A 22,982-nucleotide genomic window follows, 5' to 3' on the forward strand; every position below is an offset into this window, starting at 1 on the left:
AATCGGCAAACAATTAACATCTCACAATGTTTTCTCCATAAACTTTGACTGTCTTAGCTACACATGATAATTGATACTATGTGCTAACAATTTTAAATTTCATTATAAATAATTATAATACTATTTGGTTTCTATAAAAAATATTCATCGATAAATTTATATATTAACAGTTTATTTATATTACACTATTTATCATTAGCAATAGAGATATATATTTATATATTATAGAGATAAATATAAAGATTAATATTAAGTTAAATTGAGAATAAGATTAAATTTAAAGTTAAGATTAAAATAAGGCGAGTTCTTTGTTATCATTATTATTATTATTATTAAAAGTAAGATGATTTTGTAATTATTTAATCTAAAATATTAATTTTTTTGACATAATCTAAAAATTATTAATAAAATATACATTTTTGACAACGAAAAATATAAAATTGTAAAATAGTGAAAAATATTAAAGGATTATGAATTGAGGTATAATAAATTAATAATTGTGGGTTTGAGGTAGCATTTATACTAAGGTATAAAGTCCTTACGAGTAAACAAACCCTCATTCGGAACACTCAGAAAACACTAGGCCCATTCTTTCAAAGCCCAATTATTCGGAACTCTTATAAACCTCGTTTGCCTTGTTAACAAACCCTAATTCTTGTGCGTGCAATTTTCCGTTCCTTCATTCTCACGCCGCAGTCGCTGCACACACACACCGGAGCCAAACCGAAACCATGGGACGAGTACGCACAAAGACAGTGAAGAAATCCTCTCGTCAAGTTATCGAGAGGTATTACTCTCGTATGACACTCGATTTCCACACCAACAAGAAGATTTTGGAAGAGGTTGCTCTCATTCCATCCAAGAGGCTTCGTAACAAGATCGCCGGATTCTCCACTCATCTCATGAAGCGGATCCAGAAAGGACCTGTTCGTGGAATCTCATTGAAGCTTCAAGAGGAGGAGCGTGAGCGTCGTATGGATTTCGTTCCCGAAGTCTCTGCCATTAGGACCGACCAGATCGAAGTCGACAAGGAAACCTTGGACATGCTTGCCGCTCTCGGAATGTCTGAAATTCCCGGCGTCGTTCAGGTTGATCCCGTCCCTGTTCAGCAGATCCCCTTCGGTCGCGGTGCCGGTGGTGCTGGCAGGAGGTTTTAAGTTTTTGCTTTGTCTCCTTATTTTTGTCATGCCAAGACTTTTAGTTTTGATTTACTTTTGAAATACATTCAGTTACTGTTAAACTTGTTTAAGTTATTGCTATGGAATTTATCCTTTTTGTTGCTTGATTTATTTAGTTAGTATCAAATCGTTTGATTAATATCTTCTGAGTTGATTTGTTTTGATTGGCTTTTAAATGGCTGTTCTGGTGTGGCATTTGCAATAATTCGTATAATTAAATTATCATGTTAATGAAAATCTTTGAAAATAAACAATTGAATGGGATAAGTTGTATAAGACTGGTACTGAAGTGTATTTTAATCGAGCAAGCAATATTTATTAGTCGCTTACTATGCTAGTAAAAAACAATGCGATCATATAATATGATTATGTCGTGGCTTGAGGCAAATCCTTTTTATAAGTTTCATGTACATATTGATATTTGTCTCCGTTTTATCCATTGTTTTGCATTGGGGTTTATTTATCTACTTCAAATCTGCTTCCACAGCAAGCTTTTTGTGCTGCAAAACATGTTACAACATCTCATTTTAGCAATTTTTTGGTGCTGCCCTTCTTGCCTTCGTTCATATAGAACTTTTTATCATTTAAAATCTTTTAGTCATTCCTTTAATTCAAAGGTTCAGAATATTGCTGTATACATTACTGTAGGAACACATTCGACAATTGAGGAAAACTATTACAAAATGTTACTTACGTGTAAAATAATGAGTTGGCTAAGTGATGTTGAAGGAAGTTTCGTGCCGGATTTTTTTTTTTGAAGAAATTTCCGGCAGCAGATTGATGATAATCTAACTGTTATTAACATATTGCCTATTAAAAATTGATTTGGCTAAACAAATTTGGAGCTTTTCGGCTAAACAAATTTAGACCCTCCCTAACCCCTCCCCTAAGTTTGTGTTTGGTGGTTAGAATATATTAAAGACAAATACGATAAGAATGTTGGATAATACGAAAGAAAATGTACCACGGTGGTCTAATCATATCTTGTTGAGTAATCACACGTTGAAAGAAAATGTTATTGATAAAAATATTTAAACACGCTTCTCATATCTTATTTAAACGAAAGGACTTAAGTTAAGAATTAAGATTCTTTCTTTTTGAAGACTTAAGTTAAGAATTTCGATTCTTTCTTTTTGAAGGTGTAATGATCCAAGCTGAAATACATGGAAGGCCCATAACTTACCTTTTTTTTAAATAACATAAAAACAAAAAAAAATCTCTGATGTTTTCAAAGGGTAAAAATCCTAAAGGGTAAATGCCACAAATCCCTATTGGTTTCTCCGTCAGTGCTAGTTCTTTCACTGGTAAAGAAGATTGCTGCATTGTGACCGAGGACAGCAACGACAAAATGATGATGGTAACAACACTCTCCAACAACTTCTTATGAAGTTGGATTAGAGTACAATATTGATGAAGAGGAGGACATGGCTAATTGCTTGATCCTTCTTGCAGAAGGAATATTAAGGGAATCCCCCAAACACATTGGGGAAGAAGCTGCTACTTTGGATTATAGCAGGGCAGGTTACTTTGTATATGAATGCAATACATGTAACGAGATTTTTGTTCATTTCAAGCACTCGGATACTATAGGTTAAGTCGCAGAAAGCCTAAGTCTCCAAAGCATAACTCAAGCGGTTGAATCGGGGCTTCTGAAAGAGTTTGAGAGGTTTTTCTTTTTTTCAACGAAAGGTTAGGAGTGCAAATTCTGACTAATTAATATAAAAAAATAACATTTTACTTTTATTTATTTATTTTTTATAAAAAAGTTACAAGAAGCCTCAGGCTTTGACAATTGCTCAAAAGAGAAAAAGCAATGATAAGAAAGAGTTTTTCAATGGAAATTTACTATATAATCAACAACTATACTCGTACTCCTATAATTATATTCCAATCTCATATTTTACACAAATTATTTATTTTATCCTTTTTAACATAAATATTTATTTTGCCTCATAATTTTCAATTGTGTTTTAGAAAACTTAAATTTTTTGATTTTTTCAGTATACAAAAGAGTACTGAAACATTTAATTTAAATTTTCTAGAATCAAAATCTGTTATGAAAAATTTAGAGTTTGATTTTTTCAAAATATTTTTTTTGTTTTGAAAAACTCAAAATTTTAAATTTTTTGGAAAATTTATGTTTAAATAAGTTTTTCGGTAAACAAAATATTAAATGATTTTGTTTTTAAAAATTTAGTATATAAAGTTTCTTTTCAATTTAAGACCAGAAAATCATTTTCCTTTGAATTGAATAGCAAGGGACATCTATGATGGCGCAAGAGCGTGCTCCATCTGTACTTCTAAACTCATATATTGTTAGTTAATTTGGACATTGAATGTGTTTTTAATTAATAAATTTAGCTATTAAATGTATTTTTTGTTAATAAATTTTAACCTATAAAATTATTAACCAACGAAATATTTAAAGATACAATTGTAATTTTGATACGTTAATAAATTATAGTAAAGGAGTCTCACACATTTAGAAATAATTGTTTATCCAATATAATAATATATATCCTCCAAAAAAAATCAGAGTAGAGTAGAGTGTATAATAAGGTGCTTTGCCAAATTACATATGTGCATAAAAATAAGTAAGGAATAATAGTTCCTTTTTGAGAGTGAAATATTTGTTGGAATATATCCTCCACAAAATAAAAATGACATGTATATTTTTAGCTTATTGTATCTATTCAGCTGCTTTATGTTCTTTGGATATCGTCCACGTATGCAAAACCTTGCCAAAAACATCATAGAATACAAAATCTGCAATGGTGTTTGTGATCTGCACAGACATGAATCCTTGACCATCATGATACAACTTCAATTCTTCCGGGTTCCATGGCTTGATGTCGCCCCTCCACGCCTTCGATCCGCCTCCACTTGTGAAAAATTGAGTTCCACTGCAATGTTTATGCAAATGATCTTCAATTTCAGAGCTGTGATTATTTTAATGTTAACCATATATTACAAGTATAAAAAAACAAGCTTACCTCTCTTTGTCAATTATGTGCTCCAAGCAATGGTCATGTCCATTTATGTATGCCTCAACATTGTTTGACTGAACAAATAGTGGAGAGACTTGTTAAACATTGTCAAAATTTTCAACAATATTAAGAGAGTTACATGAGGAATATTGAACATTTTCTATTAATTTACCTTTAAGATGGGAAGAAGGAGCTCTTCAAGCTCTTGAGTGTTACCATGATGCCCAGCAGTTTTGATGGTGTGATGACCCACCACTATCTTCCATTTTGCATTGGATTGCTTCAAAGCTGAATCAACATTCTACAAAAATTCCAAAATGTCAGACAAAATTGACGATTCCCCCCTTAAAAACTTTCAATGTGTTATGAAATGAAAAATATTTTGATGATATTTTGTGTTTTTATTTTTCAAAATATATTTTTATTTTAACAAGCATTTTCTCGTCAACAATTAAAATTAATACAAATTTTAAGAAACGAAAATATAAAATATTTTCATAAGGTAGTAAACAACACCTTAATGTTTTCAATATCCTTTATTTAAAACATTGTCATAAGTTTCAAAATTGTGTGATAATTTTCAATTGTAAATTATTCTTTTAAAAAATTGTATCCAACAATGGATGCATATTTTATTTGTTTCTGATTGATTTGTCCAACTCCGTAACACTATTATATTTGTTTTCTAACATAAAAACAATTTTTAATTTACATGTTGTAACTAACCTTCAAGAGTTCTGCAACGTAAGATTCACGAGGAAGCACACCTCTCCAATCATAGGTGTGATCTTCTGGTTCTGTAAAGTACTTTTCTACGAATGGAGTTGTATCCACAAAGAAAAATTCCACAATTCCTATTAAAAAAAAAAAAAAAATGTATCCTGATAATTGCGTTGAATAAAAATTTTATTTAGAGGATCTTAGAAAAAAAAAATTGTTAGAAAATATTCATAACTAAACATGCATTAAAATTATAAAAGGATTAATACCTCCATCAAGAATGAAAGATCTCAGGCAAAGCCATCTACTATCTTTTTGTCTTAGAATTGGGCTTAATTGTGCTTCAACATCACCTCTGTAGTCATGGTTTCCCAAAACTGCCACAATAAAAAGAAAATAAATTTATAAAGTAACTATAAATAAAAGTAAAAAAACAATTAGTATAATAAATTTTATAAACTTACCACTGTACCAAATCTTTTGCAAGCTTGGGGCAGTGTAGATGTCGACAAAGGACTCGTAGAATGCTGGATCATCAACTCCTACTAGGCCATCATCGTAAAAATTATCTCCAGTTGAAATCACAAAATCAATATTCAGATTTTCTCCCACTATTCCCATCTGAAAAATAAGCAAAAAGGATTAACAAAAAAATACAAAAATAGAAAACAAATACTACATCACATAAATATAAAACAGCTTCAAAATTAAATGTTATTGTAATTTTTTACCGTATGAAGTGCACTTAAATGACATCTTTTGGTCGTTTTTGTTCAATAAATCTAAAAAAATTAAACCGTGGCAATATATACACTACAAAAAGAGCAAAATCCCCAGCAATCTAGTGCGTTTTTTTTGTTGTGATTGTATACTGCAATATCTAATAAATGTGCTTCGATCAAAATTTGTGTGTTTATCTCTAGCTTATAATATTTTTTTCTCCTATGTTCTCTAATTACAAATATATCATGTGCTAAAAATCATCATGATAACGACTTCCTAGGCTAAATTAAAAATAAAAACAGTGATACAAAATTCATCATAATGCAACAATTAATCATATAGTTAAGAATGGGGATGCTTTTTTTTTTTTTTTTTTTTTACTGAAATGAATGAGGATAACTTGTGAACCTATTTTATATATGTTCTCATAAAAACCTTGATTAAAACAATACAAGTGTTTGTCTATTTTTGAAAAAAATATTACTTTTATGGTCACTAATTAATTTGGTTTTAGTGACTGCAAGTGCAATTCGATATCATCTTATGAAAGTTAGTTTATTATATTTATATGATTTTGACGCATTGAAAATGCACCACGACACTTTAGAAACAATACTTTTTTTTTTTTGTAAAAAAAATTGTTACAAAAGAAGAAATAATTTTTAAAAGATGCATGATTAGTGGGACTATTATCTACACGTAGAGGCTATAGATCCACATAATTATGTGGACCATACAAGTGAATTTTATTTATATTTAACAATTGAAGACGTAATCGGTGATCTCATTGAGAAAGCTATTTGGAATATGCTTATTTATATTTGGAAATTTATTTTCTCATGTTATATTCACTTAAAAAGTATACATTAAAAGAAAAACACAATATCTTTAACTCCAAATGTGTGTTCTTTTTATATGTATTTTCATACTAGACGGTAGTTTTTTAAAAAAATTTGAGTGATTAATACGAGGATGTGAATTCTCCCCACCAAAATTCCTCTATAGTCTCTCTACCTCTTTATCCATCACTAATTCTTCCATTTTTTTAAAAAAAACTATGAGAGAAATATGAAGTATCCTACACAAAATTAAAGTGGAGTGCATACTAAGGTGATTGGCCGTGTCAAACAAATTAAGAAACCAATTATCTCAATCAAATTACTGTTGTCAAATCCAAATACAGTTAGAAGCATGTGCATGCATAAACATGAAGGTCTACGAAATTAAACTAGTGTTCCTTTATGGGACCACTAAAATATGCATGCGCGGGAATATATTAAGGTGCTTATGGAATATCCATTATCCACTAATTTAACGAATTACAACATTTTTTCAATGGAAATTACAAAATAAAATGTTCTTCATGATGGGACTCCTAATTGCAATTGCTATATATTTGACATTTCGGAAATTTATTTTTATACTTTCAGTTAAACTTAATTCATTTATTAAATTTGAGTATATTATATAATAAGATTGGTAATTTATTTGGACTCATTAAACAGTTCTATTAATATATTTTAATTCATTTTGATGAATTTGTCTTCCGTGTATTTTAATAAAATAATTTATAGTTATATTCAAGGTGGCTTAAGGAAATTAATTAATGAAAATTAATTTAGGGTAAATTTTTAAATTATAATTATTTCTAAACCAATCCGATCAAATTTAAGGTTTGTTTGATTTAATTAAACACAAATACAATCAACTAATATAAAAGAATACCTTATTGGTAAAAAAAAAAAAGAAGACAACGGTTGAATTAACTAATTAATTTTTTACTCAAAATTTAAGTTATCATCTTGAAAAATATCTAATTTTTAATGTATTTTAATTCGGTACGAAAATTAAATTAAAGACAACAGTTGTTTGTAAGCAGTTTGACTGATGAAGTTTGACTGATGAATTAAAAGACACCAAATGGATTTTAAGAAGAAATCTGTTTTCAAAAATCGAAAAACTCCCATAACCATCAATTTACTTGAGTTTAACTATAAAAAATTAAATAAATAAAGACAACAATTAGAATTAATATATCTAAATTCAATTTCATCAACACTCCATAATTTATCGATATAATTGAAAACATATGGATTTGGATAATTTATAACTAGAGTATGATTTCTGTCCATACAATTGTTGTTCTATATACTATAGTTACAGGGGATTAATTTTTTTAGAGTTTAGATTTTGTGCATCAGAATGTTTTAATTTGAACTAATCGCATATATATAGTTGTCTCTAATCATGAAATGTTGCCTGGAAAAGTATGATCGATATGTTTCAGACCAATATGCTATTTTTTTTTTACTGAATAATATGGTAATATTAATTTCCTATAGATTTATGGTTTGTATATGCATTCAACGATATTATCTATGAGTACAAGATTGATAATTTACTAGTGACAAAAAATACAATGATAAAAAAGTTATTGGTAAATTACCTGATGGGCAACAAAAGATTGATTGTAGTTTCCTTTTCTTCCCCAATCTCCAACGACCAAAAAATTAAGAGATTGTTGTTGTGGTTTTAGATGATGTTTGAACCTTGGAAGTTCCTCAGCAATGGAATGATTTGCCAATAAGCATAAAACACTAACGACAAAGATAATTGGGGATAACATGTGTTGGTTTAAACACAAAGCCATGACTTGAAAGCTTCGTCGCACTTTTTGTAACTTTATTAGTATAAATGTGTAATAAGAGAAAGAAGATGATATATAGAGAGAGAGTTTAGAATATAACTTTTTTTTACGGTAGAATATAGTTTTTTTTCTTTCTAATTCTTATAATTAAATTAGTAATTAAATTGTTTAACTGCGGGTGTGTATATAGTATATATTTATATGGAATTATTTTAAAAATACAATTAATAATTATTATATAAATAATAAAATTGATTTTTTTACTAAAAAACACAAATATGATATTTTACTATGCTTTTTTTTAATTAAACTCATAAATAAAAAGCAATTATGTCCAGAAGTTAAGTAAATTTGTCGTACTTTGTTTCTGCCACAGGAATAGAATTACGTGCACGATTGGTTAGCGTTGAAGCTTTAGACATGATTTTTTCATTCCAGCCGTATGTCAATTTAGTGGTTGATATTATAGGCATTTAAAATTAGCAAAGTTATAAAACAATTTATAAAATTGAAAATATAATTACGAGTATGTTTGTAGAGCGCATATTAGACGGGAAGTTTAAATTTTGACAGTACAATTATATATGAATATGTGCTTTTTTAAGTGAATTTTGTTTTTAAAATAAAATCTTAAAAATTAAATATACTAAATTATTATCCTTAATAATTGTTGATATATATATATTTTTCTTATAATTAAGAGTGTAGTAGTGTAATTTGTATATTTTGGGTCATATACATGTAACATTGTATTGGAGGTATCGAATTTAAACTCAAAAAACTAACCTAACAACTAATTTATATATTGAGGTTAATGAAGAAGTTCTTTCCTAAGTTGGCATGCATAGATGGTGGTAATTAAGATTGAACGTTATTTCTAATATGAGTGGGTTCGAATCAGACCCAATTCAAACCATTCAAAATTTAGTATGCAATTTACAGATTCAAATTTGACAGGTTTTGACGAGTTTCGGTTAGTGCAGCTTTGCAGATCATGTAGGTAGGTTGGTTCGGATGATGGACTTTTTATTTTTTATTTGAGTGTTCATTTTCTTTAATTTTTTGTTCAGTTTATTTTTAATTTCATTATTTAAAAAATCCATTTATCATACGAAAGGTGTGAAAATTAAATAAATCTGAGAGATCAAATTTTAAGAAATAAATAAAAATTTAAAAATAGACATTAAGAATATTATCACTTGGTGACAAACTCTGAATATCAAATGATATGATCCTCTTTATCCTTAATCACTTTAAGGATCGTTCAAAGTTGAAATCTTAGATATTGTAGTTAAAATCACATTTTGTTGTAGAACGTAATAACTGAAGCTACGAAATTCAGAATGGGACGATTCCAAAAGGAGGTGAAAGAAGACGTTCTAAAACGCAAGTTAGACTGTTGAATCACCGAAAAATATATTGTAAAACGCGAGATATGAGCGTAAGTTACTAAATATGAAAATTGATAAAATTTTGTTCTTGATTCGTTTGCTGAAATATAATCCCCAATTTCTAAAAAATTTGGATTTTTATATAAAGAATGTTGTTAGTTTAGTCTTTTAAAATGTATATTATTTTCCTTATCTAATAAAACAACAAGGATAATTTATGTGCACAAAAACTATAAAATATACAAATAAATAACAATTACTTATATTTGGCAAACCAAAACAAGTTCTCCATTACATGATAAATAAGTGTCCAAATAGATTTGGTTGAGTTTTCCTGAACTAAAATGGTTGTTTATTTTATACAAGGTTTTTTTTAATTTTTTTCAAAAGTGTGGCATGAGAATATGAAATTGAAACAATTTAAAGTATATTTTCAATAAGACCATAAACGTATAAAAAATATATAAAAACGTCCTAAATTTATAAACTCGAGTGTTTTATGTAGATCGATATGATTAAGTGCTCATTTGTTATGGTTTGTTTGAAAATATATTTTCTTTTAAAATGGCTAAAGATTTTCGTAATTTTGTTACAACTTTATTTAAAAAAAGAACAAAACTTACAAAATACCTTTTGCTTTTCTTGAAAATTTCTAAATAATAATCACTAAGTTATTAAATGCTAAAATCATAAACTAATTTATCCTTTAATAGATATATGTTCCTTTTGTTAGAGAAATATGTTTTCTAGAGGAAGAAGCCTAAATGAATTGAGAGAGTTTGGTAATAACTACTGATAGCGTCGTAATTATCCAATCTATAAATATTAGTAGTGTGTTATACAAATGCATTTGAACTCTGATGATGCACAACTACGTCTCTTCAAGTAAAAACTGGAGGATACGACTAGTCCAGTTTGTTATCCATTACTGCCCCTGTCCCTCTAAACACTTGCAGAATTGTGCTGCCTTAGATTGTTTTCCACAGTCTAAAATAGTTCATACCTTACTCTCTTATCAGCTTTTTTTTATTTTTTATTTATTTCAATGCAAACTAGCGAGAGGGAAATTCTTTCCTTTAATTGTGGTCGAAATTTGTTGATTTCCTAATTTTTTGAATGCAAAAGGTAAAGTAAAACAAGGGTGACAACCCTCTCATAATATTAGTGCTTTATGGTCTAGGAATGTTAACCTGGTCTCATTAAGGCCACTTTAGGATACATACTCTATATGATCTTAAATATAAACAAAAAAGTCCATATATTTAGTTGCAGTTAACATTCCTAGATAATTTGGTCCATACTTTCAGAACTTTCAGAATGGAACCCAATCTCTAAATGCTCATGGCTGATTCTATAGACCCGCGGTTTCCTTTTCTAAACCAGTATAAGCTCTGTAGGCTATCTATGAACGGCAATAATCGATTCTTAAGGATTCAAATTAATCGAAGAACTATACGTGGTTATATTTCTAAAATCCATCATCCACTGGCTTCATCAACACTGAAACTTCTATCAATAGCATAATTCACAAAACTGTAGAGAGGCAACACTCTGTCTCCATACTTCTCAAATCCATCCAATTCCTCCATAGCCTTTGCTCTAAGTTCTTCAGCCACCTCTGCTGCTTTTTCAACACCATAAACCCCTACATAACTCTTCCCTCTGTTTTTCTTGTCTTCATCTCCCTTAGGTATCAATCTCTCTTCCAAAATGTCATCAACAACTGCATACAATACTCCAACAGCTCTACCATACCTCCTTAGTCTCTCTATGTCATCATCTTCAGCACCGGCCAACAATCCTCCGCACACTGCAGAACACTCCCCCATTTCACCAAACTTTTTATCTTGTATCAATCCAACCGCATTTGGGCCACCTTCAAGGTCTAAGAACTGTCCTGCAGCCATTCCGGTGGAGCCCACACAGCGGGCTATTTCAGCTATCACACGAAGTAGACGGGGCTCAGGTACAAGGTCAGAGGGAGTATGTGAAACAATGTGTTGAAATCCAAGGGGAAACAGTGCATCCCCCGCCAGAATTGCCATAGCAACACCATAGATGGTGTGGTTTGAGGGCTGGCCACGGCGTGATGGGGAGTCGTCCATGCAGGGAAGATCATCATGGATCAATGACGCGGCATGGACCTGCTTGCAACTAAGATATAAGTTCCAAAGTTCATACAGTTTATCATCATCATCATTTATTTATTTATTTACTAATGTAAGGTGTATATAAACACATCATAAATCTTATTTTGTGTCCATTAGGACTTGCAAACACATATTCACAGAAATGAGTAAGGTACTGTTACAATCATTCTTAACAGATCATCTAAATGTGAACTTAGGTACTATTTTAAGCAGATATGGCTAGCTAAAGATAGAATTCAAAACAGTTACTTACAAGAGTAACACATCATTACTGCAACTAATGTTATTATTCTAATAAATTAAAAAATGGAAATAGAAAAGAAGGAACAGATTTACTTGATAGATAAAAGTAAAACTCTAGCAGCTCAACCATTGTGGCAATGATAGACCAATCACAGGATAAATAGAAAGAGTATAGAAAGAATATTACCATTTCAAGTGCACAGGCAGTAGGGAAGGCAGCAATGCGGCTGCCCCCAAAGAGTTCACAAGCAGAGATGCACATAACAGGGGGGGCTCGCTTGGCCCCTTTGGCAAGGGAAGAATACCTCATAGCTTCATATATCTGTTGAGGGAACTTAATTGGAATAGCTTCGTCGAGCTTCTGATTGATCTGCACCATTAGGGAAGTCCAATATGCCTTCAAATCAAAGTGAACAGCTTTTGATCGGATTGAAGCCAAGGAAGGAGATGGAGCAGCTGTGGAGCAGCGAATTGGAAGGACAAGATTAGGAGACTTTCGGAAATGGCCGATGTGTAAAGAGGGCAATGTCGCAATTGTAAAAGGACCCATCTTTAACTCTATCAAATAAAAAAGAAATAAACATGTTATCAAAAGCATTCAGATTGCATACTAAATCACTTAACAGCATCTAATATCATCCCCACCAATCTGTTCTATATAACTGTACTCACCCAAAAGGAAAAACAAAGCATAGTTGGGCATTTCATCATGCAATTGATGGGGATGAAAAAAAAAATCATATCTAACATTAGGTATTGGGTGATTCTAAATTTAGACACAAAAAAGAACCAAGATCTGGGGCAGTAAATAAAACATGCAGTTTGTTTATCTGAGCCACTAATATGAGATTTGACGGTTGAAATTACAGAATGAAAAATCAGGTAAAATCAAGTGAAACTCACAGAGCCTAGATCCAACGATGAATGATTAGCAAATGAGAGAGTGAAGAGCTAAAAGGGGGAAAAGAAAGGAGTAGGAAGGAGGAAAGTGGTGAAGTGTAGTGATAAGGTAATGGTGTGAAATAGCGTGAGTGCAGAAATCTAAGCATATGTGCTCAGGTGATAATAATATTAATAACAATATTCTTTCCCTTTCCTTCTTTTTACTAGAGAGGTTACTATTCTTATTGTTCCACTCACCATAGATACTCTTCTATCCCAATCACTTAACACAATCTTAATTATTCTCCATATTATAGGGTTTTCTGGTCAACATTTTATTTTTACTTCTATTTTACAAATTATACCTTTAATTTAACTTGATATATTATCAAATATTATAAAATTTTATAAAAAATTTATACATTTGATTTAATTTATAAAAAAATATTAATTTGATGATTAAATTGATGAAATTTAATTTTTATAAAAATTTATTAAGTGGAATAACTCAATTAAGAATTATTTTATATCTCTATGTTATGATATTAAAAAATCTTGAAATTCAAAATACAATATAATGTTGATAAAATTTAATAAAAAAAATTATATAGATATAAAATAATTGTAAAGAAATGAATATTATTAATTTTTAACTATAGTAACTATAATTTACAAAAAATACTTGCAATAAAAATAACAATTTGTAGAATTTTCGTATAAATAAAAATATATTTTTAATATTGTTATTGACGCATAAATTGTAATAAGAAAGATAAAGACGATGGTTAGTTGGGGATTCTCTTTCTTTTTATGTATTTAATTTATAAAATAAACATGTTTGCATTTAATTCATAAAAGAGTTTTAAAAGGAACTCTTTTATTCCATAACACATTTTTAAAATGACAATAAAAAATCCCATTTTCTTTTACCTTTAAATGTTTTTAAATATATGTTTGAATTGTGGGGCATATTTATTTTCAAATGATAACGTATTCATAAAGCATCTCAAATCTATTTTATAACACATTTTAAAAATGATAATAATTTTTTTCTTTCACTTTTAGATATTTTTAAATACACGCTTGAATTGATCAATTAAAACATATAAAATATATATTTAAATTAGTTAATTTTAAAAAGAAAATTGAAAATATTTAGAAATAAATAATTCTAAAAAAAGGTCATACTAACAACTACTGTAAAGGGACTTGATACCATTTCTCTAAGAAAAATTCAATTATTTCTTATGGTATGTATCTTGAAGTATTTCAAAAGTATTCAGTAACATATTTTTTCTAAATTAAATATTTTCAAATACTTATGTAATCTAAAATATCTTAGAAGTATTGATATCCAATATAGATGTTTTTCTCATTTTATAGTGTATGACTTTCATAACAACCCAAGTTTGAGTGCGGATCTCCTGAATACTCATTATTTGAGTCTAGTTAATTGGTTTATTAATGAATTATTTAAAGCAAATTACACTAAAACAAAATTATATTTATTGTAGATTAAAATATAAGAAAATTGTATTTACCTCATTCGAGATTTTCTTAAATGACATTCATATCCTCTAATTTTCAAAATACATTTAGCTCCTTCACACTTACTAACAAAATTGACCATAATAATTTTTTCCTTCACATTTTCAACTCTATTTGTCAATTATTAAAAAGATACATTTCAGTTGTGTCATTAAAAATATAATAATATCTTTTAAAATTATAAATATTAGATGTATGATCTACCTTTACAAATTAAAACAAAATTCTAATTGTATTATATAGTAAATAATATAAATAGATTTAAGTGTGGAAAAAAAGTTGTTTAATGTAATTTGTTGATGAGTATAAATAAAGTGAGTATTTTTTTAAAATTTTCAAAACTAAAAGCAGTGTAAATGTGTCATTTAAAGAAAACTATAAAAGATCCATGCAATTTCCTCTGAAAATATTCATACGGTACTTTAGTATAGTCTAATTCTCACTAGATTATTTAAGTTTTACCCCCACTTATTTCCTTGTAAGTTTTTAACAAAAGTGATCAATTATATAATTTGTACCGTGAGTTGTATTCTGTAGTATTATAATAAGGGAGATAAAAAAAACACATGGAAAATGATTAAAAATCAGATTCTTCATTGATTTAAAATTATTTTTTATTTAAAATTATTTATCTACATCATTTTTCATCTATCCTTTTAGATAAATAAGTGATTTTCAGCAAAATCTGCCTTTTTTCGTTATGTCTTCAATTAAGCGTTCCATTATTTTGTTTTCTCGTTTCAATGTAGTAGTTATTTTATTCAGATTAACTTTGATTTAAATTAAAAAGATTTAATTAATTATTTTTGTATCATCAATATTGTAAATTCAAAAGCATAAATATTTTAATCAATTTAATTTATTAAATTAATAAATAATTAATTTTTTATTTTTAAGTTAAGTGTTGTAAATTTATTTATAAATTTATATTTCTTATTTTCAACAAATTTATATTTGTGTTGATTTTGATCGATGTCATGTTTTAATATAAATAGATGAATATTATTTTTAAATAAAAATAATAATATAGTAAGATTTGTATACTAAAATGCATGGTGCTCGTGTTTAAATAATTTATACTAATGTGATTTGGTGATTTATTTTTTATAAAATAATGAATGAATTAAACACTTTTTGAAAAAACATCTAGCATGGACCCCATGCATTTCTCTTTTCCAGCTGTACAATTGATGATTGGTCCTATCTCCACTTCATGTTTGTTTGATCCTACAACCATCTTCCTCTTCAAGATTCAATAAAAAGGTCACTATAGTGTTCTCTCAAAATCAACCCAAAGCTTAATTTCTTTGTGCATAGTATATACATTACTCACTCCAATGGTCCTTCAGCTTGTATTCATAGGTACCATAATCCAATGTTTAATGTATTCCTCGGCGGTGCTTCAGGTGTTTGAACATGCACCTAAATCAGATGGGTCTCTAAGCTTCTTGGTGCTTGGAGATTGGGGAAGAAGAGGAGCTTATAACCAATCTCAAGTTGCATTTCAGGTGCATCTTTATCATTATATACTGAATTTTTAAATCATTATAAAGAGTTGATTGATAATTAAAATTGCCACCACTTTCTCTATAGGAACTCCAAACTTCAGCAGAAATGAGAGTGCAGATCAAGTTACTCTAGAAAGTAGAAATAAAATCAAAATTGGTCGTTACTTAATAACTTATTATAAATGTTACGTTGAATTTCATTAATCAAACTATTGATTATTATCATGTTATATTAAAGATATAGACACATAAAGTTTTATAATGTCCGGCTTATTTATGTTTTTAAAAGGCTTAATATATACATTCATTTAAGAAAATTAAACTTTATAGTTTTGAAACACAGAATCCTACATATGATTGCGCAAATCAATTTTTTACTAACAACTAATAAGAAACTATTGATTTTATCTTAGCATGTGACTATAACCATCAAAATAAAATAACCACATAATCCATACTTTGTTTGATTACCAGCGTAAAATTATTTTATATAATGACTCTGTTCATATTTATTAAACTGTTCATTTAAAATTATTTAACTAATGAAATGTTAAATATAAAATTTTATGATCAATCTATAGTATTGATTTAATAAAAAACTTTTAATTTAATAATTGCATTAGTTAAATAATTAGATTAATAAATTTCAATATGTATAATAATTAAATAAAAGATAATATTTTTTCAGAAAAAGAGTAAAGGATATTTTTACATAAAAAAGGACATTCATTTATTCAAATTAAAATAGTACATCGATTGAGAACAATATAAATATAAATTTGCTATAATAAAAAAGATAAAAACTACGGATAAATTTACAACACTAAAGTCGAAGTTAATAACATAAAATAGTTAAATATCTACTATTTTGACAAAATTAATGTAACTGTAATACTCATGTCTGCAATGTTGAATATTCTAAAATAATTGATTGAATTTATTTATATTGCATCAAAATAAATCTATAAATCTAAACAAAACGAACACAGATGGAAAAACTAAAAATTGTACTTAAATGGTAAGATCAGAAAAATACGCAGAAAAACTTTATTTATTTAAAAATTAAATCATTTATTTAAATAGAATGATAGAGAAAAAAACTTATAATATAAAATCAAAAAATAATCTGAAAATCCATTTTCAATATTGAAAAAGATGAAGATAAAAGAGAGTCGTAGAGAAGAGGAAGTTTTGCTAAGGGGTTGATGTTGAAAGAATGATAGAAAAAGTAAAGAGTAAAGTATAATGTATTATTAATATCACAAAATTATACGAATATAATAATGCTGCGGCCTATGGCTTAAGTGGTTCAGTTCTTATTTGGATCGAAACATAGGTCATCATGATTATTTAATATTCTATTTGATAGGTATGGGCAATGGGGCCTAATATATGTCTTTGGCTAGTATATCTGTTTTATTGTCTGCTTAATTAATAAAACATATAAAAGAACGTGGGGTTTATTATTCATATTTAAGAAACCAAAAGCACTTCAAGATTCCTTTCATGTTCTTTAGAAAATTTGGTTGTCTTTTTAATTTATTAAATATGTAACTTTGAAACTTTAACTTTATATATATATATATATATATATATATATATATATATATATTTTATAATTTTAATTCGTCTAATTAACAATATTGATATTTCGTCCCTCTTTGAAATTTAAATATTAATTTATGAATATGACAATTATTTTAGTAATATATTTATGATGATGTGCGAAATTATAATATTATGTAATAATATGTATCTTTTTAACTTTTTCTTTATATATATATATATATATATATATATATATATATATATATTTTATAATTTTAATTCGTCTAATTAACAATATTGATATTTCGTCCCTCTTTGAAATTTAAATATTAATTTATGAATATGACAATTATTTTAGTAATATATTTATGATGATGTGCGAAATTATAATATTATGTAATTTAAATTTAATTTTAAGTTAAATAATATAATTTTAATAATTTAAAAATAAAAAATAAACATTTGTTTAAATTTATTTTTAAAAATTCTGAAATTTGAAAAAATAATAATTTTTATAAAATGATTTTTTTTTAAAAAACTAGAAAAAGGTCATGAAATATTCTTTATAAGAATTTTTGGTGTTTCTATTTTTTTTTTTAAAAAGGTAATTTTAATTGAATTTTTATTTTATTTTCAGAAATTATTAAAACAAACAAAAATGTTATTTTAATTTTCAGAATTTTTTAAAGTTTAAAAAATATTTTTAAAAATTATTAAAGTGTAATATGTAATTTAAAATTAAATTTAAATTCTACGTTACCATCATTTTCGACATCATCATGTACACGTCACTAAAATTATTGTCAGATCATCAAATTAAAATTAAAATTGATAAAGAAAATCAAATGTCAATAATTTTGAAAATGAAAAACCAAAATTGCGGGGGGGAAAAACTATATCAAAAAAATGCATAAAAGGGGTCAAAATTGCAGATTTTATAAAATAAAAGATAAAAACTGTATTTTAATATTTATTTTGTGTCTTTATTATTTTTAGTATTTAATTTTATATTTTAATTTTATGTAAAAGTTTAAAATGTCAATAGAGTCTAAATGCATTTGTAAAAATCAAATACAAAAAAAATTCAATAAAAAATAGTTAAAACATAAACCCCATTTGTCCCACATTAATCGATCTATTTAACTATAATTTCATTGAGATTTAGAGTTATTTATAATTAAAAGAGAGAGAACAATATTTTTATCATATAAATTATCCTCAATAAATACTGGTGTATTAAATATTTAATTGAGATGATAGATATAATATAATATTAATTATACGGTTCAATTGAAAAATTAATAAAAATAACTTTAAAAATAAAAAAAAAATCAATTATTTTAAGAAAAATTATTTTATCCGTAGGTCAATTATTCTTAAAACGGTATATCTGGAATTAAAGTTCAATTTCCTATCTATTGTTGTTGTTTGTTTGTTTGTTTGTTGTAGTAGTAGTATTGGTTCTAATAAATAAATCTTGAAACTAAATGTATTTTTAGTTTTAGTAGATGGGTGTTATTGGAGAGCAATTGGATATCGATTTTGTCATTTCCACCGGGGACAACTTTTATGACAATGGCTTGACAGGAATAGATGATACATCCTTTGACTATTCATTCACCAAAATCTACACAGCTCCAAGCTTGCAGAAGCAATGGTATAATGGTAAGACTTTAAGGATATTTTTAATGGTATAATTATATTCTATCTTGTTTTAACTTAATTTAATGTTTGATACAGATACTATATGATTTAATAAATTAAATATAAATTTTTAAATGTTAAAAGTTAAAATTTTATATTTAATTTATTATTCGTTAAAAAAATTTATATTTTTGTAACATTATTGAAAAAGTCATTGAAAATTTTGAAGAATAAACAATAATTGATTTAAAATCATGATCAAAATTAGAAATATAAATTTTATAATTTAAAAGTTGGCGAAACTATTTTTAAAAATAAAAAAAATTAAAAAAATTAGATACTAAAAACCTAATTTAACCTGATTTTTTATTATTTTTTAATATTTTTTTCACCCAAAAACCATACCAAACCAAATATTAATAATGATCAAATGATAGAGTCATAAAGTGGTTTGGAGATCGAGAGAATTGCAGTGAAAAAAGAAGACGAATTAAAATTACTTTTCTAATAAAATTAATAACTAATTATTAATATTGAATATTTTAAAAATAATAATAATAATAATAATAAAAATAATTATAATTATAATGATCAAGAATGAGAAGAAAAATAATAATATAACTTTTAATCGAGCGGAAACATATATTCTCTAAGTATAAGATGCAATAAGGGCTAATAATATGACAAACTAGAAAACTTATTGTCATTGAACATAATTGAAAACTTTCCTCCCAAACATAAGAGATTTTTGATACACATCGTTAGATATATAAATTACCTCTCTTACACATATATAATATTTAACTCATTCATAATTAATGTGATATTAATCTTAACTTAAACCAAACAACCTACTTTTATGAAATCAATCTTAAATCTCAAATACTATTTCAAAAGATTGGTGTGTGCATTAAAGTTCTTAACTATATATGGTTCTGCAGTTCTAGGCAACCATGACTATAGAGGAGATGTTGAGGCACAATTGAGTCCTGTCCTCACAAATCTCGACAATAGATGGTTTTGCATGAGATCTTATGTTGTCAATGCAGGTGAAAAAACTATCTTGATTAATATTTTCATCAAACAAATTTTGATACATGACATGCAATTTCTAATGAATTCATATTTTGTGTTTCAGAATTTGTAGAGTTTTTCTTTGTAGATACAAATCCCTTTGTGGACTCATACTTTACAGAACCTGGGGAACATGTTTATGATTGGAGAGGCATAGGGCCTAGAAAACAATACATTTCCAACCTCCTCAAGGTCCAAATCACTTACATTGATCATTAAAAAAATAAAACAGAACATGTTAAACTTTATGTTATTAATTCAGCAATTATGTTACATGGATATTCAATAGGATGTGGATTTGGCTTTAAAAGAATCAAATGCAAAGTGGAAGATTGTGGTGGGTCACCATCCAATAAGAAGTGCTGCTCATCATGGTGATACCAAAGAGCTTGTAAACCAACTACTCCCAATTCTTGAGGTAATTAAATTAATCAACTATTTCTTTTTCTATATTCATTTATGTTTTTAATTCTGATTTTTCTTGATTGAATTTCAGGCAAACAACATTGATCTTTTCATAAATGGACATGATCACTGCCTACAACACATAAGTAGTCTCAAAAGGTTCTAAAATTTTATAAGCTTTTGGGTGTGTGTGTGTAAATAGACTCTGATAAAGTTTGATGAAAAAAAAAAAAAATGTATGTTTCAGTGGAATAGAATTTATGACTAGCGGTGGAGGATCAAAGGCGTGGAAAGGTGATGTGAAGTGGTGGAATCCAGAAGAGATGAAATTGTATTACGATGGTCAAGGATTCATGTCTCTTCATGTTATTCAAACTCAAATCAATGTAGCGTTCTACGATGTCTTTGGCAATGTTTTACACAACTGGAACACTTCCAAACAACTTCAATCAACCTTTTGAACAATTTCAAGCGACAAAACGTTACTGCACCAGAATAAAGTGGCTTACAAAACATCACAGTGACCAATAAGTGTTAAATGTGAAATATTTTTAATTGGATCATTCCACACTTTCATCGATGTAACTGCATTATCATACTTCAAGTTATAGTATTGTTAAACCATATAAACAATCTTATTCGATAATGTGCTTTAATTCACTCATGACAAAATAATACATCGTGCAGATCATCCGTGTATCGACCCTTAATATTCATTGTTTTTTTTCTCACTTTTATTATGAAAACTTAGTAATGTAGTTAGTGTAATTATTTTATGTAAGTTTATTAATTTTTTCAATTTTAATCCATCTAAAATTTGTTGTTTAGATTTTATCCTTGCAATATCAGAAAAATTTATTTTTGATATTTAACGTCAAGTTATAAAAACGTTAGTTGATTAAGAAAAATATGTTTTTTTATCCTTGTAAATATAACACTTTTCAGTTTTAGTCTCTATAAAATATTTTATTTGGTTTTATCGTATTCATCATTATCAATCACAAATTCAGAAAAGTGAGTTTCATCGTTTTCATCAACACAACAATTCATATTTTCCCTCACCCAACTCAATCTCTTTCCTTTCATTATTCATATAGCGCCTAACTCAATTTTTTCTATCAATAACTCTACCTTCAACCTCATCTTTTCCCTTTATTATCTCAAAAAAAAAAATTATTCATTTTTAAGCCGGTTAATTTTCTATTTTGTTAATACTTTAAATAGATAATTTTCAAATATGAAGATTAATCACTGCGTTTCATGCCAAAATATTTCATTCAACCATTTCATCAAACACCTTCAAACCACTTCCAACATCATCAACTCTCAAATACTGAGAAATCAAATCAGTAAAAGTAACAACATTTATGTCAGACATTTAATCAAACACCTTTTGTGGATCCCTCAACCCCCTCAAAATCTTCGAATAATCGATAAGAGACGTTTGAAAAATTGGGTAATATAAAATAAAAAATAATCTTTTCAAATAGTTTATTTTGTTAATTTTCTATTTTGTTAATCCTTTAAATAGTTGATTTTCAAATATGGGGATTAATCACTGTGTTTCGAGCCGAAACATCCCATTCAACCATTTTATCAAACACCTTCAAACCACTATCAATATCATCAACTCTCAAATACTCAGAAACCAAAACAATAAAAGAAACAACATTTGCGTCAGACATTTCATCAAACACCTTATGTGCATTCCCTAACCCCATCAAAACTTTCGAATACGAATTGACAAGAGACTTTTGAACAACTGGGTAATATATATATATATATATATATATAAATTTAATCATTTTGAAGCCTTAATTTTTTTATTTTGTTAATCTTTTAAATAGTTAATTTTCAAAGATGAGATTGATATGTTTTTTAGATAATAGAGGAAAAATATGAGGTTGAAGGTAGAATTAAAAATTGGGTTAGGTGAGGTATGATTAATGAAGATAAATATATTGAGTTAGGTGAGGAAAAACATGGATTGTTGAATTAATGAAGATGAGTTTGTGATTCATGATGAAATCCAAACAACAGTGACTATAACTAAAAAGTGTTACATTTGCAAGGACAAAATATATATTATCATTTGTTTACTCACGTTTTTACTCGTATACTTACGTTAAAGATCAAACATAAAATTTTCTAAAATTAGATAATGAAATCCAAACAAAAAGTTGTACGTAAACTAAACATGAAAAATATTATATTTACGACGCCAAAAAAATATATTTAAATTTATTATGTATTAATGTTTTTAAAATGATTTTTATATTTGAATGTGTTAAAGTTGATTTTTTATATTTTAAAACAAATTAATAGTATTTATAA

General features: G+C 27.3%; 4 protein-coding genes across 5 annotated transcripts; 2 read left to right on the plus strand and 2 right to left on the minus strand.

Moving 5' to 3' along the window:
• Positions 1–637: 637 nt before the first annotated feature.
• Positions 638–1,289, plus strand: LOC101514704 (small ribosomal subunit protein eS17-like). Its single transcript, XM_004504530.4, has one exon. The coding sequence runs from the start codon at positions 732–734 to the stop codon at positions 1,155–1,157; it is 426 nt and encodes a 141-aa protein (XP_004504587.1). The 5' UTR covers positions 638–731; the 3' UTR covers positions 1,158–1,289.
• Positions 1,290–3,659: 2,370 nt separating this feature from the next.
• PAP7 (purple acid phosphatase 7) lies at positions 3,660–8,312 on the minus strand. The gene is made up of 7 exons (XM_004504534.4): positions 8,055–8,312; positions 5,350–5,506; positions 5,155–5,262; positions 4,892–5,019; positions 4,338–4,466; positions 4,172–4,239; positions 3,660–4,081 (listed from the first exon to the last, which is right to left on the minus strand). Exons 1-7 carry the CDS (start codon positions 8,256–8,258, stop codon positions 3,868–3,870), a joined length of 1,008 nt encoding a protein of 335 aa, XP_004504591.1. The 5' UTR covers positions 8,259–8,312; the 3' UTR covers positions 3,660–3,867.
• A 2,460-nt stretch (positions 8,313–10,772) lies between these two features.
• Positions 10,773–13,092, minus strand: LOC101515031 (heterodimeric geranylgeranyl pyrophosphate synthase small subunit, chloroplastic). 2 transcript variants are annotated; one of them, XM_004504532.4, is made up of 3 exons: positions 12,943–13,092; positions 12,227–12,597; positions 10,773–11,790 (listed from the first exon to the last, which is right to left on the minus strand). In XM_004504532.4, the coding sequence occupies exons 2-3, from the start codon at positions 12,587–12,589 to the stop codon at positions 11,125–11,127; spliced, it is 1,029 nt and encodes a 342-aa protein (XP_004504589.1). In that variant the 5' UTR covers positions 12,590–12,597; positions 12,943–13,092; the 3' UTR covers positions 10,773–11,124. The 2 variants fall into 2 exon arrangements, with proteins under 2 accessions (XP_004504589.1, XP_004504588.2); XM_004504531.4 differs by having other exon boundaries at positions 12,712–13,060.
• A 2,619-nt stretch (positions 13,093–15,711) lies between these two features.
• Positions 15,712–21,364, plus strand: LOC101488540 (purple acid phosphatase 8). The gene is made up of 7 exons (XM_004504535.3): positions 15,712–15,977; positions 19,034–19,190; positions 20,111–20,218; positions 20,308–20,435; positions 20,533–20,661; positions 20,740–20,807; positions 20,896–21,364. The coding sequence occupies exons 1-7, from the start codon at positions 15,807–15,809 to the stop codon at positions 21,107–21,109; spliced, it is 975 nt and encodes a 324-aa protein (XP_004504592.1). The 5' UTR covers positions 15,712–15,806; the 3' UTR covers positions 21,110–21,364.
• Positions 21,365–22,982: the final 1,618 nt, after the last annotated feature.

The sequence above is a fragment of the Cicer arietinum genome, chromosome 6 (genome assembly GCF_000331145.2).
Source record: "Cicer arietinum cultivar CDC Frontier isolate Library 1 chromosome 6, Cicar.CDCFrontier_v2.0, whole genome shotgun sequence".
Taxonomy (NCBI): domain Eukaryota; kingdom Viridiplantae; phylum Streptophyta; class Magnoliopsida; order Fabales; family Fabaceae; genus Cicer; species Cicer arietinum.